This window comes from Apis laboriosa, unplaced genomic scaffold (assembly GCF_014066325.1).
Source record: "Apis laboriosa isolate Shangri-la unplaced genomic scaffold, ASM1406632v1 scaffold40_cov151, whole genome shotgun sequence".
Classification (NCBI taxonomy): Eukaryota; Metazoa; Arthropoda; class Insecta; order Hymenoptera; family Apidae; genus Apis; species Apis laboriosa.
The window spans coordinates 22151-39226 of record NW_025223180.1 but is presented as its reverse complement, the minus strand read 5'-3'; the positions used below and the strand labels follow the sequence as shown (position 1 = coordinate 39226).

Below are 17076 nucleotides of genomic sequence, written 5' to 3'. Positions count from 1 at the left end.
TTTTGCAAAACATTCAAACATTTGGTTGTTGCGTAACACAAGCAACAAAAAGAATTTTAAAGAAAATCAACGCGGAAATCTGAAAGTAAATTAATCCAAATTAAATTTTTATCGATATTTTCCATCAAAATTATAAAAGTTATAGACGATGAATGATCGCAATGATAATTATCCCTTACATGTGTACAATCTCAGGCTCACATTTCGTTTCGAAGAATCGATTGAAAGGAAAGATCGAAGAAATCGATCTGGTACATTGTCTCAGCTTTATTCCCAGTTTTTTAAATTTTATTTCCTGAAACAAATTGTTACGCGAAAACGTCTATCCGAATAGAAATTGCTGCCTAGTCCTATCTACTTATTATTAACATCTATATTAAAAATATACTATCTTACCTAGTCTACTATATTTAAAAAAAAACTAAGGAAAACATCTAGAAAAACATTTCCAACACTCGAGCTCATCACATTATTCTCACATTTTAACTTTACGTATCATTTTTTTGAAATCAGACTAGACTCATTACGATAAAGATTATATACTTAAATTTTCATTGTAAATATTTCTGATCGAATACGAATGTTTTCTAAAGAAATAATATCGCAAAATAAATTAAATTTCTATTATTATTGTTATTTGAGCTTAAAAATTAATAATGCTATTATTTATCGTTATATCCGCAATAATTAATTTCAAATTACGATTGTAAATTGCATTAATATTGAATTAATAATAATAAAAGAAATAATAACAATAACAAACGAAGCAATTTCACAGCTTAATACATATACAATGTAAATAAAATAATAAAAATGTAATAAAAAATACATCGTGTACATCGATATATTAGTGCAATAATAACTGAGAAATTTTTATTATTAATTTATGAATTAAAATCATTGCTTCTCTCTCAAATAGCTCAAATAGCACCTGAGCACAATGAAGATTTTGGCAATGGACATGAAAGGGACTAAATGAAAATTCTGAGCTAGAAAAAAAGATTACTATTAATATTTTGTATATAACCGGTTAACGAACTTTGATTTTATACTCATTCTATCTCATTCTATCTTAAATTTTAACGATTCTTCTTTATTTTTCATCGATGTAATAAATTATTGAAATTTTAATATTCTATAAAAAAAAAGAATCACTAATTAGAAAAGAATATATTTATTAAAAAAAAATTATTAAAATGAAATTCAATGAATTGACTTAAAGTTAAATATTAATGAAAATATCCTCTTGTGATTTCTCCATCAAAACAAATTTTCGAAAATACAAAACAAATATTCAAAATTTGTAGCTTTGATTTCAAAATCTGCCTTCAAAAAATCTGTCACGAAATGTTCTTTTTACATGTAATATTTTCAAACGAAAGAAATAAAACTATTAACTTTACTATCTGGATAACTGTGTAAGTGACTAAATTGTTTTAAAATTATTATGTTAATATAAATGGAAATAAAAAAAAAATTTATTTATTATTTATTCAAATATTTTGTCTGCAATTCAGATACGAATATTTATACAATAATTTAATTTTATAGTTATAACTAACTTGGAAGATTATTAATTTAGAATATTATAATATTATATAAGATTATATAAATATTTATAAAGTAAAGCAATGTACAAGAAAACTTAGCCTGAGATAATAAACAAAAAAAAAAAGAATGTTACTACTAATGGATGTAATAAATATCCGCGATCATTATGCTCATGAAAAATTCGTAATACAACCAATCAATTCGTGTCGATTTGGAATTTTCGTTCTACGACATGATTGAGTGAGCAGAAGAACCGAAATGCATGCAATTTACCATTAGATGCGAAGAATCTGCATTGCTCTGCATCGTGAAGTAATCATTCGTACAGAATTTCATACTGGAATATAATGTAATATAATCTAAGAAAAAATGATACATTATAATTTATTATAAATATGATGATAAAGATTGAAATTTTTAATAAGGTAAAATAAAATAATGATAAAAATTCAAAGTTTTGAAATCATCGAATAAAAACTTGAAATTTAAAAATATATATAAAAATACAAATTTTTTAATTGCAGAATAAAAATTTAAATAGAAAAAAAAATAATTACCTTTTCGCGTGATCAATTATTGCTTTATTCTCTTGAGTGAAGCACTTACTCTATCCTGTATCGAAAGTGAATATTTAAAGTAAAAAAAATAAAAATAAGAAACTATTACTATTAACGCATCCATTTACCTTCTTCAATCGATGAACAAGCACTGATTCTAATTTTGCAATTATTGTCATTAAATATTATTAAAGATAATACAAAAAAACGGAAAATATCATAACGAAGTAAATATTGTGATACCATAGCCATAATAATCTGAAAATAAAATTGTATTAATGGAAAGAAAGGAATGTAAAAATAAAAACAATATATGTTGTTTTCTTTTTCTTTTTCTATTGAGCATTTATTAAAAAAGATATTATTAAAAAATTTTTTTAAAAATTATATTGTAAATGTTCATTCATTTCGAATTAATAATATTCCATATTAGAAATATTATATTCGAAAATTTTTTCAAAATATAGAAAATTCAAAATTCAAAAATTCTAAGAAATCTAAAAAATCTTAAATAGAAATCTTAATAGTAGCAAATTTTTTCTACTTTTTGAACTTACATATTTTCAATAATCAATATTATGAATTACATAAAAACTATATATATATATATATATATATATATACATATTACATAATTAATTATTCAAAAAAAAACAAAATTACAAAAATACTTACATATCTATTTTCCCGATACAGATAATTTTACCTTTCCATATCTCCATAAAATATAAACTGTTATCATGCTGTTCATATCGAAAATCCTTTTTTTCCTGTCTAAAATAATCTTAGCAATCAATTATTTGAACAAAATGAAATCAAATTTTATAAATTTTTTAATTCATAGAGTGTATAAAATTAAATTGGTTTTTATATTAAAATAAAGCAATAATCTAATTCAAATAATGAAAACGAATAAAAAAAAAAGAATAAACTATTCTTGAAAGAATTATCATTTATAATAATATTGAATAAATAATTCACCAAGTCGAGCATAGCGTGAACATGAATTGTCTATTTCTCTATTTTTTGTCTATTTATCTATTTATCTATTTTTTCAAAGGCTCAATTATAAAATATATTCTTGGAGCTTTGAGCTCCAATAATATAGATACTAGTAAAATAGATACAAAAATAATAAAATACGAATTAAATATAGAATAGATATATTTTGAAAAAAAAAATTTAAATATTAAAATATATGTAAAATACGTGTGTGAACGATCTAGCTATTTCCATATAATTATTTCTATATAAATAAAAGGAATAAAGAAATTTATAATAATTTTGTTATAAAAAAATAAGTCAAATTTTTTTTATCACATTAATATGATCGAATTATCAAATTATCTCATAATTATATATATATATTAATTAGTGATGCGTGCAAGATACATTTATAACATTTTCAAAGATATTCCATCTTTCAAATTTCAATCAAACGACAATGTATTATAGAAATTCAATTCTCGTATAATGACTGAATGAACAATTGTTTAAACAAAACTTAATAATCTATAATTAAACTTAATAACTATAATACAATACTTTATACAATATAAAATAAATATTTTACATAATTACACATTTCTATCGATAAAACGTGACTGATCATCACAATTTTCAATTGCAGACTGATGACATGCGCATTTAGATGCGCATTAATTCATCTCGTTGTTAAATTTTAGCACTTTTCTGATTGGCTGGAACAGCATGATTTTTCATTTATTTCATGCGCAAAAATTAAATATATATATAATATAATAATATGTACATTTTAATTGTAAATTTTTGTATATCAAAATCTTACAAAAAAATACACCAATTAAAAATATAATATAAAAATAGATTATTGTAATTAATTTAATATAATTTTATAGTTATAAAATTATGTTAATCAATATTATATGATCTTATTTATAATTGTGAAAATCAATAATCTTTTTTTTTTTATAATTTATTTTCATAAATCTTTTGTCAATTGTTTAATTTCCAACAATATATATAAAGACATGTACATGTACGTATTTATCATGTACTTATATATGTATTTGTATATATTTGTAATATATATTTGTAATAAATCGTTATGTGATATAAAATTTATTGACATAAATTTTTTTTTTATTATACATATATTCTTTAATATTTCATTTTATTTATATACATTTATATTTATATTTCATATTTTTATATTTCATTAATATTCTTAAATATATATATTTCAAAAAATAATAATAAATATAATATACAATGATAAATTTATTATTTTAAACTTTTAATTCTTATTAGTTTTTCTTTCTAATATATATATATATATATATATATTTTTTTTTTCATATTTTAAATTATATTATTATGTAATATTTAATTATATAAATTATATTCTATAATATATTATAATATCTATATTCTATAATATATTATAAATTGTAGAATGCGCTATCGTCAATACCTACATAACCTTTGTATGCAAAATGATTACTTATATATACATACAAAGTTATATATTAACGTATGCATGAACAATTTCATATTTAAGATATCATAATATAAGATATCATAATAAATTTCTATAAATAAAAAATACTTTTTTATTATTCAATTTATTATATATTCTGTTCTTCTGTAAGTAGATATTACAAATACATATACCATATCATTATACCATTTAACCTATCATTACTATTAATTGTCAATTTTTAAACATATAATATTGAAAAATATTTATAATATTTAATATTTTCTTGACATTAAAATATACATATTGAATATAAATATGATATTTGAATATTTTCAAATTATTGTTTATTACGACGATTTCCTTCCTTGTTTTACGTTTTATTTTGAAATTTCATCAATTTCATAAATATTCATATAATTAAAACAATTGCTATAAAGAATTATTTTTTATAAACTATAGCAAATACACGAAATTATGGCTACAAATAAAAACGTTATAGTTCTTGTACCAAACGGTCGTCGGCAAAATGTTGCGGTAACTCCAAATACTACAATATTACAAGTAAGCACTAAAGCTATTAATAAATTATTTATATAGATATTTTTTAATTTCATATTAATATTAATTGAAATATTTTTTTCTAGATACTGGAAGAGGTTTGTCAAAAGCATGGATATAATGTGGATAATTATGATCTTAAGTAAGTATTTTTATTTAAAAATAAAATAAAAATAAAACAGTGTAAAGTGTCAAGATAAAATGTTTAATTAAATATATTTAATGTATAGGCATTTCAATCATGTATTAGATCCTAATGCTATATTACGTTTTACCGGATTGGCAAATAATGCACAATTAGAAATGATTCCTTGTACAAAAATACGTTCTACTTCCACTGTTGTAATAGGTATACAGTTAGAAAATGGAGAAAGATTGATGAGTGAATTTATGCCTAATATAACATTAGCTGAAATTTTAAAAAATTTAAATGTCAATGAGGATTTTGAAAAAGTTACATTGATTTATATGCATCGTGAGGTATGAATATATATATTATTGTTAGTACTATTATTTTAATAATCAAGTTTGTATTGAGAAAAAGTTAATCAATATCAATATTAATAACTTCTATATAAATTTTTGTTTTATTTGAACTGATTTTTATATTATAATTATATTTATATCTTTGCCTTAATATATGTATTATTTATTATTTATTAATTTTTTATAGTATTTAAAGATAATATTTATTATTTTATATATTAGTAATCATTAATTTGAAATGAAATCAAAAAAATGTATCAAATCAATTTAATATTATTTATTGATTTTTGCAGATTTCTGGAACAGAAGCTTTAAAAAATACAACTTTAAAGTTATTAGGAATCAATAATGGTAAAGCTATTTTACGGCTGGTACATAGAAATCCCAAAAACATAGATAGTGTTACTTCAACAACATTAAAAACGGTTAATAAAAACATTGATATTGATAAAAAAAATTCTAAAAATGATTATTTATTACCATCAAATTCTAATCAAGTATCTAATGTATCTACAAATCAAGAAATGCAAAAAATAAAAGAATTAGTAGTATGTTCTCAAAACATGGAAAAAAAAACAAAAGAAATAATAAAAGAGCAAAAAGAAGATAAAATAATACCATCAACTAGTACTGATAACTATGTTGGAAACCAAATTTTAATGCAATCGTCCAGTAAACGTGAATCAGATGATTTAAATAATATAGAATTTGTAAGATTTGTAAGATATATAAATTCCTTTTTTTTTTTTTTTAATACAAAATATACAATCTTTCTTTGTTGTAGTTAGGTGAAAGAAATGCTTTGGTATTTAATCAGGCTACAATTCAAGGAACGTTCAGAGATGAATTACCAGATGATTTTTATGATTTAACAGTTGATGATGCAAAAATATTATTAAGAGATGCTAAACGTTATAGAAAAGAACTGGAAGAAGCACCTCTTTTAACAAATGTTCAACGACAGTCGAATCAAAAAAAACAAATATTAAATCAATTAAATAAATATCATTACACGATAATCCGTATACAATTTCCAGATCAATTTGTCCTCCAAGGTTTATTTCAACCAATGGAAACTGTACAAGCGATCAAAGACTTTATAAAATGTTATTTAACTGATGAAAATAGTGATTTTATAATCTGTAAGTAAAAAAATAATATTTCATATGTGTAAACAAAATAATGCAGAGATTCTTAAGAAATAATATTGCATTAAAAAAATTAAATTTATCTAATTTATATATACACACACACACACACATACATATATATATATATATATATATATATATATGTATGTATAAATAAATTATTTTTCAAATTATAAATAAGATCCAATCAACATTTTTGTACATCAATTATTATTTATTGTTTTTAATATTTAGAATCAATCCTTCAAAGCTGTTCCTTAATATTCTGTATTTAATATTTAAAAAAAATTTCTTTTTATTATTTTCATGTATCATTAATCATCATTATCTATATCCGATACTTTTTCCGCAGATATATGGAACATCACATATGCTTTTAGAAAGATTTAAACTAATAATAGAATAAACTTTGTATTTATAAAAGTAAATTATCATATAAAAACTGGCACTTTATAATTTTTCTTTAAACCAATTAAATTTTATATTTTATTTTTTTTAGAAAAATTTAAAAAGAATTATTGACAACATTAGGTAATATAAATATATAAATTACATAATTAATGATAATAAGTACATATTTTTTTTTATGATAATAAGTATAATTTTTTTTTAATATATTAAACTAATCTCAACTGATTTAAATTATACTACAATATATGTTATGCTGAATGTACGCATTTATTATAATTAAAAATACATATTTTTCTTATTAAATAGTTACTACACCACCAAAACATATTTTGGATCCTAATTCTCACTTAATTAATGAAAACTTAGTTCCCTGTGCTATTATTCATTATTCTGGATCATCAACTCTCAAATCGGATGTGAAACAAAAATTTACAGATCCTAAAAAAGTTGAACTGCAAGTGGCTAAAACTAGGTAAGTGATATAATTTATATTTATTATAATATAAATATTAATTTTTTTTAATATATATTATATTATTCTATTTTAGAAAATTAATGATAAATCAAGAAACTAAAACAATAAATGAAGATGCGAATATAAATAATGTTACAAATAGTAGATCAGTATTTAATACGTCTACTAATAATGAATTATTAAATGAAAAAAAAAATAAAATTCCAAAGTGGTTAAATCCATCACTGAAATAATTAATTTTTGTTATTATTAACAAATTCTTGTAATATTTCAGAGTAAAATATAATAATATTTTAATATGTACATACATATATACACAAGTAGGCATATATATTCATGTATTTCATTTAATATTGTAATTGAATAAACTTTTGTATAATAAAAGACTGAAATATAAATGAAATCAAAATTAGTATACAAATGTTATTTTATAAAAAAAAAAAAAATGATTTAAATTATGAGTTGTTATATATATAAATTTACTCCCCTTTTTTTCTTTTTTTTTTTTTTTTTTTTCTTTTTTAATCTATATTTGAAGATACTATTGATTTTAATTCCTTCTCTCATTTTTCCAAATAATAAATATGTATAGTTTGTATAAAATAATTAATGAGAATTTCAATCTATTAACAATCATTAACATATTTTTCGATATATATTATATAAATAAAAATATTAACTTTGTAAATCAGGAGGTACTGTAGTGGGCGATTGTAATTGTAAATGCAGAAGTCGTCGAGCAGATCCACCTATTATATTTCCAGTTGGACCTGAACCACCTGCTTCTTCTGTAATACTTTTTATCAAATTATCTTCTACGACATCAGAATTTTTATTTATTTCAGAATTTTCATCTTTTTCTATTTCAGATTGCAATTGAGAATCTAACAGTCTCATATATTTATCCATTTCATTCCTTTTATCTTCATTGTCTTCACCTAAAGATCCTTCTGAACTTCCTTCAAATTCTCCTTCATTTCCAGGAACAACTAAATCTAATATACCTCGCAATGTACTGTCAAATATGTCCGCATCGAATTCAATTTTTCCGTTATCTTCCGAGTCGTGTATTATATCAGTTTCAACTGAAAAATCCCTGAAAACAAGAAAAAATAGAATGAAAACAGATAATATATATAGCATTCTTTGTAATATCATTAGAATTCTAACATATATAACATACTCTAAAAATTGTACACCATCAATATCACTATTTTGATTCAAGAACATCTGTACTTTTTCTTTAACACTTAACGATTCTTGTTCATATTTCTTGCTTTTAACATTTCCCCATTTTTCGTTTAAAAATGTTTCTAACTGTACTGGATCTACATTTAACCAACTATCACTATCTGCAGGACTTAATGCAACTTCATCTTGAACTACAATATACAATATACAAAATACAATATAAAATAACAATTACTAACAAGTTATTAAATGAACATTAATTTTAAAAGATTACCATGCAATTCAATATCATTAGTCTGTATATTTTCCCATGCTTCTAAAACTTTTTCAGCGTCACTTTTATTATTTTTGATATTAGAATTATATAAGTTAAAATACTTCAAATAATAATCTTTAGCTGCATTCATGAGCTTTTCATATTCTTCGCTGCCTTTTAACAAATTTCTAAAATAACCACTAATTTCTAAACGACTTAAATATGCATTTAAAACATCATCATTTGCTTTTAATTTGTCCGAATCATTAACTGATGTTTTTTCTCTTTTTCTACGTTCTTCAATTGCACGAGCAACTAACATTTCTAAGCCACATGCTATTTTAATTCCAAGTATATGAGATTTATACTTTGAACAAGTTATTGGTGGTATATTCCAGCCTGTTCTTGGATCACCTGTATATCGACAATGATTTGCCATCGCATACAAACATTTAGTCATTCGTATATTAACCATAATACGTTGTTCAGGAGGGAAATATCTCATGGCACGACAAACCTACAATAAATAAAAATTAATGATAATAAATTAACGTATTACAAATAAAATTTATTTGGACAAAAAGTAAGATGATAATAATTCAATTTTTACTTTTCTTTCAAATGGATCAGAATGACATATAGTTCGAATAGCTAATGCAACTAATCTTGGTTCTTGTTGAAGTATTGAAATTGCTTTTTCTGATAAAAAAACTCGAGCTTTATGATTTCTTTTTTTAATTTCATCAGGATAAGTATTAATTCGCTTTCTTAATACATCTTGTACTTTCTCAGGGGCCCTGTATAGATAAGGTTCCTCCCAAATATTATTTAATGAATCCAATAATGTTTTATGTTTATCGCGAACAATATGCAATTCACCATTATACATAAATACATGATTTTCACATGTTTCAGGATTAGCCCATGGGGGTAAGACATTTGCAGCTTCTATTAAAAGAAATTCACCATCAGAGTCTATAATTTTAGCGATCAACCCATCAAAAGTTTGTGTAAGTTTAGATATTAAAAAAACCGTAAACCACTCATCAGTTATATCTTCATCAAAACATAAGCGTACATAAATGTGAGGTAATATATTACATTCTGTAAAAATAAAAATAATATAATATAATGATTAAAATCAATAATTTATAAAATTATATAATATTTTACCTTCTATAATTGTAGAATTTTCAATGAGTTTTTCTAATAATAATGCTTGTTTTGTTCTAGGACGAAAAATCAAATTATCATTATGCCAAATATAATTTTCAATGTATGATGCAATTTCTTCATTGAATTTTATAATTTCTTGTATAAGAATTTCCTCTGTTATGGTTATTAAAGGCTTTGTGTAACAAATTTTTGGATAAAGAAAACATTCAAGAACATCATCTTCTTTAACTTTAGATATTTTTGTGTAAGCCATGGTTTCATCAATGTCTGTAAGGTCTTAATGAAATGAAAATCACTTTTTATCGTAGATAAATTTTTTCAAATTTATAAAAATATAAAAATCAGATTTTCATAAATATTGATACTGTCGTGTACGCGTAAAAAAAGAAATTTTTGACACAACAAATTTTTCTATTAAAATTAATCGAATCTTATAAATTGTCATTTCTATATAATTATTTATATACAATTTATTCACATTTGCAATAAATTTATCAAATATTGATATTTATTAATTATTTTAAAGATACATAAGACAATCAAAATATTATTATATTATAATAATAAGTAAAATATTACTTATCACAATAAGTACAAATTACTAATATCCGTCCAACTATAAGTTCACTTACACGAATCATCGAATATAAACAAACCAAATCACGTGATACATTACGACTTCAACTATTGGTTGATGAATTCAATCAACGTTAGTATACTATTCTCTTTATAAGAAACTATCGAATTAATGAATTGATAATAAAATTATAAAAATTTTGTTATACAATTGTTTAAGAATATATATAAATGTGTATATATATAAATGTGTATATAAATGTTACAAAAAATACTAATTAAGAATGCTATTTAAAGCGAATCTGATTTTAAACGATCAAGAAATTCAAAAAAAAGAAAAAGAATAGAAAAGAAAGATAAGAGAAAGAGAATGAAAAAATCGTCTGTTAAAAATTAATTATTTTTTTTATATATAAAAATAAATTGAAACAAATGAATAATAATAAATTAATGATAGATCGTGATTTAAAAGAATTCATAATAATAATAAATAAATACACTGTTATTGTGACAATTTTACAATATAAATAATAGATAAATAACAAAATATCATTAGGAATCAAGTAAGTAGAATATCATCACAATATCATCAAAAATTTTGATTTTAAAATTATAATGTAATAAATTAAAAGAGATAATGTTATTATGAAAACATCATTCATATTTTTTTTAAAACATTATCAAATTTTATTTAATTTCGCGATAAAATTACGAAATATATATATTTAACATTTTCATTTTAAGATTTATATTTCATTTTTCATATTTTCATTTTAAGATTTTTGATGTATTATTTATTCGATATATCACATTATATATCGTATTATCTTATCTTATTTGAATCTTTAATAAAATAAAGGATATTATATTTTAAATATAAACATTTAAATAAGGCTTTTAGAGTTAAATGTAATATATCTTATATAATTAATTTCTTTTATCTATTTTTTTTATCTTTATTATTGTTACATCACGATTTATTTATTAGATAAATAAAGGATAATAATATTCAAATAATATATAATAAAAAATGAGAAACGAAATAAATTTTGATTACATTATGTAAATATATATATATAATTTCTATGATCTTTTACTCAAAATTAGATATTATTAACTATTTATTATTTATTTTAATTAAAAATTTAAAAAATTAGAAATCGTTAAAATATAGTATTATAGTATTATAGAAATACCGAATTAAATATCTTTACTCGGATGTTTAATGTTTAATAAAATTATATTTAATAGTAAAATTATTATTATGTTTTATGTTCTATAAAAATAATAACAACACGTATTACAAATGTCCTTAAACCATATTTGTGTATTTATGTATGCTAACAATATAAGTACAATGTGCATGTGCGGGCTTAATGTTAAATGTATAATTCTTAAATATAAGACAACTATAATAATTAAAATATGTTATAGTAGAAATTTATTATTATTTTTCCCTTTTTGATAATTGATAATAATTTTATGTTTTTTTAACCTATAGATCAATGTTTATTTATTAATTAATATTTTAATAAGAAAATTTTATGTACTATTCTCATTTACAATTTTTAATTAGAATGTCTTAAGCATGTCAGAGAAGAAGAATAATGTTGATAAATAATTAAAACAGAAGATAATGCTACAATAATAAAAATCAATAACGTAAATGAAACCAAAGCCAGGGGTCTGGGTATCAGAGTGGTGTAACCAATACTCCCAATGTAAGAAAGCAAACTAAAGTATGCCTTTTTCTTTTTCCATCCATTATTACAAGTACGTATATACATATGTGGTGTACTTCCCGTTGTATTGCTGACACTTACCGGATTCATCACATCATCTGTTATATTAATCCTTCATATAAAATAATACAAGTCAATAATTCAATACTTTATATATATCCCACTTAGAAATATTCAAATTCTACGTAGATATCCTTTCATAAATATATAAGATGAAAATATAAATTAAATAAATTTTCAATACACGGTACATATATATGTATACATATGATAAGCATTTTAGAATTTTGATCACAAAACAATAAATAAATCCAGAATGAATCAATCGATTGATTCTTCGATAGGATGTAATTTTGATTTCAATGATAAATTACGAATCTATAAATTTGATTTAAAGCTATCTCTTTTTTTTTTTTTAAATATACACATTTACAAATATACATATAACATTTCATTACTGAATGTAATAATTGTTTTTATATTTTTATTATTTAAAACCTTATGATTAAACATTCTATTGCGAAGAAATAATGTTGCGATCATTATTTTTCGAAACTATAATTATTAAATGTGAAAGTGAATGGGATCAAAAGTAGTATCTATTCTATCTATTTATAAATAATCAACAAAATGATGAATGTGTATGGTTTTAAATCTAACGAAAAAGATATCTATTTATCTTTCTTCTTAATACTTCTATAAATATATGTTACAAAAAGTAGCACGTTTCATTTGTCTTGTAAAAAAAAAAAAAAAAAACATGAGAATAAGAAAATCTCATTTGCTTGAGAGATGAGATTCAAATATATATATATATTTCACTAAGGAATTCAGAATTCTTAAAGAAGAAGAATTAAAATCTTAACTAGAAATTGTCTAATTTGTTCTGATTCCTGATTTTAATTTCTATTCTAATATCTCTTATTTTTTGTCAGATCGTGGTTAATGCATATGCAATACTTTATTTCCCCATTTCTCCAAATCAATCATTAAAAAAATTTATTATTTTTTTAATTTATTTATTATTTTCTTGACATTATTCTCGACAATCAATTGTTAATCTAATTTCTATGTGAATATGTTATTTAGCATTTAAAATTTCTCAATTTTTTTTTTTATGTTTCTTAAACATTATATATTAGAAATTTATAAATTTTATAAACACATCTATTAATAAAATTAAATGTAACATTTGCTACAAAAATAAAAATATAAAAACGTAAAATAACGTAAAAATAATTTGTATTTTAATGACAAATGTTGATATAAAAAATGTGTTCATAATGTAGTATCATGTACAAAAAATATTTTCGAATCATATTCTGAAATAGTAGAAATAGTAGAAAAAACAAAGTTTTAGTTTGATAAAAAGATTAAAAATTGTTTATTTTTTTTTGTTATATAATATATATAAATGTATAAATATTTGAATCTAAATAAAAAAAATCGGAAAATATATATTTTATTAAAATTCAATACTTAAAAACTTATCTTTTAAATTTAATAAGAAATAGACTATAAATAAAATAAAATTTATATCTTTATCAATGAAAAGAAATAACATCTAAATAGAAATTTTTTTTCATGCCCTAAATATGCATTGTGAAGAATATTTTGTTTTATATTCGTATATATAAAATTATAATTAATATCAATATAAAATTGAAATTTTATGTGAATGCACAAATATTCACAATCTAATGATAAAAAATATATCTACATAATTAATATTAAATGAAAGTACGTGATGCAACAATTTCTATTTTAAATATGAAATTTCAAATAATGCATTCTTACCGTTGTTTACAGTTGCAACATTTACATTTTTGTCGGCGAGCATGGTTACTCCATTGGCGACGTAATTCACAAAAGTTATTTAACCATCTACAACTTGGTTTCGGCGGGGTATAGCAATTCCATTCCATTTCTTCAATACATTGATAAGGTAAGCATGCGCTTACTGTACCAGTATTAGTGGGTTGAAAAGTATTACAATCCGTAGGAATGAAACATCCTTCGTTCGTATTTCGACATAAACAAAAGTGAGAATCAACTACAGAACCTCTTTTCATGTGAACATTATCATGGTTTGCTATATTGAAAATGAAATCATTAGAAACATTTTATCTATATGTTAATTTTATAATATGTATTTATTAGTAAAAATAATTTTCAAAATAAAAAGATGTAAAATTATTTTTTTAAAAAATTTAATTTACAATTTTTGATTTATTTTTATATATAGATATTATTTAAATTGTTTTTCTATTAACCCTTTGCAGGATTCGAGGAGTTCACTATCGAACTATTTGAAATTTTTATTAAATTTGTAACATTGTGACCAAAATGAATCGTAATTATTTCACCTATTCCTGCAACGGGCAGTTATTTCGGCGTATTCATATTACATAGCATAAAAATGAATGATGAAAGATGAGCATTAGTCTATGTAACTGTACATGTATATAAAACTCTATGTAGTGTATACGAATCTATATCAGCTTTTCCTCTCCATGAGGAAATTCTCCTGGCAACGTTGTAGCTCTGCACAATACATCAGCCTCATGTATAGAAATAATTGTATATTTTTCAATTTAGTCTTCTTCTTCTATTGATTCGATGTATTAAATTCGAGTTTATAATTTTTTTTTTTTTTGTATCTTCCAAATTCTTCTTTTTACGTATATTTTTACCTATATATAAATATTGAAATTGCTTCGAATAGCTACTAATATGAGCAAACAAAATCTTCGAGTGTAAAAGATTTGTAAATGTTATATATTTATTAAATCGATCAATAAATTCATGAACATATATATATTACTAATATATATTTATATTAAATATTAAAACTTTAATTTGATAATCATTTATATTATATACATTTTAATGTTCCAGAGCATATTATAAAAAGTAAGAATACAATGTACTCGTACGCCTATTATGAAAATTTTAACCTTTATATACCTTTGTATTTTGATAATATTATTCGTAGTTATAATAATTCTTATATTAAAATATTGCCACAAAATAAATAAGTAGAATTTGATTAAGATCCGAAAGATATTTACTTTTTTAAAGCCAGCATTCAAAACCATATATAGAATATCAATAAAACTATATTGGAAATCATTATAGAAAAAAAGTGATTTCGTGCAGAAATAAATCGAAAAGAAGAATGGTAACTTTTTATTTAGCACTTTTATTTAATATAGTGCTATAACATCTATGTATAACATCTTGTTAATTTTATATTTTAGGTTTCTAATTTCTTTTTACATGAAAATCCATTGTAATAGAATTTTTCTTATAATTATTTAATACAGATTTTCACACTGTGTTATCCCTGAAAACTACAATTATATCATCGATATAATGGTCTCTAGGAGAACTCCAATTTTAAAGAACTGTATCTAAAAATGTTTAAAATAATTGTGTTCCATTGCAAAAATCGAATATTTATATGATTATTTATAAATTTGTACAAATCGAACATATAACGATAATTATTTTTTTGGCGATCCTTCGAAGCTATTATAATTAAAATAAATATGGTGTAAATCTATCGTTGTATTTATCATAAATTTTTTATATGTGATATCTGAAATTGTGACTTCGTTTAATTTGTAATATGATTCCATTTTCTATCTTGTTTTTTTTTTCTTGTTGTGTAAATAGATTGATTCTTGAAGGATATAACTAATATTTTCCTTGAATTATATTTTAGTAGATTATGATCTCTAGAGCTAATTATCTTGTCTTTTGCTAATGAAGAATAGCAATTTAATGGATATCTGATATTTTGATCGAGTAAAATTGTGCGGCAATTGTTAAGAAATTTTTAAAAATATTATAAGAGAAATTATTGTTATTTTATTATATACGAATTGTAGAAACAACACATGTATCAAATTTTCTATTTATACATATACTTCTCTTAAGTTCTTGTAATAGTACTGTATGTAAATCTTTTATTCTAACAAATCAAATAAGTTGAATCTTTTTAAAAAGTTGGCTCCAATTATCGCTTTTTGCACAATGAGATAGCTTTGATGATTAATCTCATTCTGTTATATTTCCTTTATAATATAATGGAGATTAATTTTTTTTTAATTCCTTCAAAGATAATTTCAAAAATAATGCATGGTTTTTTGCATTTAAACGTAATTTCTTTCCGAATGTTTTATAAAAGAAACGATTCGAAACAATGGAGATTATCTTTCAATCTCTATCTACGCTTTAATTTTTCTTTCGTGGTCTTCTCTGCATACGATGTTGGCATTAGTTGTGATTCTTTTACTCCTTATTCTTTTAGTTTTTTTTTCCTTTTTTTCTAAAAAGATTTTTTTTTTTCCAGGTTTCGATACCAATGTGATAATATATGTTTTTATTGTAAATTTAACAAATTGTTTAACAAAAATAGAAGTTCTTTAATTAAATATAGAATGATCTCAAAATGTTGATTAGTAACATTTCAATAGATAT

General features: G+C 21.6%; 2 protein-coding genes and 1 long non-coding RNA gene across 3 annotated transcripts; 1 reads left to right on the top strand and 2 right to left on the bottom strand.

The window, feature by feature from the left end:
• Positions 1–1624: 1624 nt before the first annotated feature.
• Positions 1625–2891, bottom strand: LOC122715889. The gene is made up of 4 exons (XR_006346919.1): positions 2784–2891; positions 2237–2366; positions 2109–2163; positions 1625–1888 (listed from the first exon to the last, which is right to left on the bottom strand). It is a non-coding gene; the product is annotated as an uncharacterized LOC122715889 (long non-coding RNA).
• A 1782-nt stretch (positions 2892–4673) lies between these two features.
• On the top strand, positions 4674–7931 carry LOC122715814 (tether containing UBX domain for GLUT4). Its single transcript, XM_043938288.1, has 8 exons — positions 4674–4733; positions 5029–5130; positions 5214–5269; positions 5358–5607; positions 5907–6323; positions 6398–6755; positions 7482–7647; positions 7724–7931. The coding sequence occupies exons 2-8, from the start codon at positions 5044–5046 to the stop codon at positions 7881–7883; spliced, it is 1494 nt and encodes a 497-aa protein (XP_043794223.1). The 5' UTR covers positions 4674–4733; positions 5029–5043; the 3' UTR covers positions 7884–7931.
• A 287-nt stretch (positions 7932–8218) lies between these two features.
• LOC122715783 (protein ecdysoneless) lies at positions 8219–14533 on the bottom strand. The gene is made up of 6 exons (XM_043938231.1): positions 14389–14533; positions 10271–10549; positions 9708–10201; positions 9116–9614; positions 8834–9032; positions 8219–8746 (listed from the first exon to the last, which is right to left on the bottom strand). Exons 1-6 carry the CDS (start codon positions 14429–14431, stop codon positions 8326–8328), a joined length of 1935 nt encoding a protein of 644 aa, XP_043794166.1. The 5' UTR covers positions 14432–14533; the 3' UTR covers positions 8219–8325.
• Positions 14534–17076: the final 2543 nt, after the last annotated feature.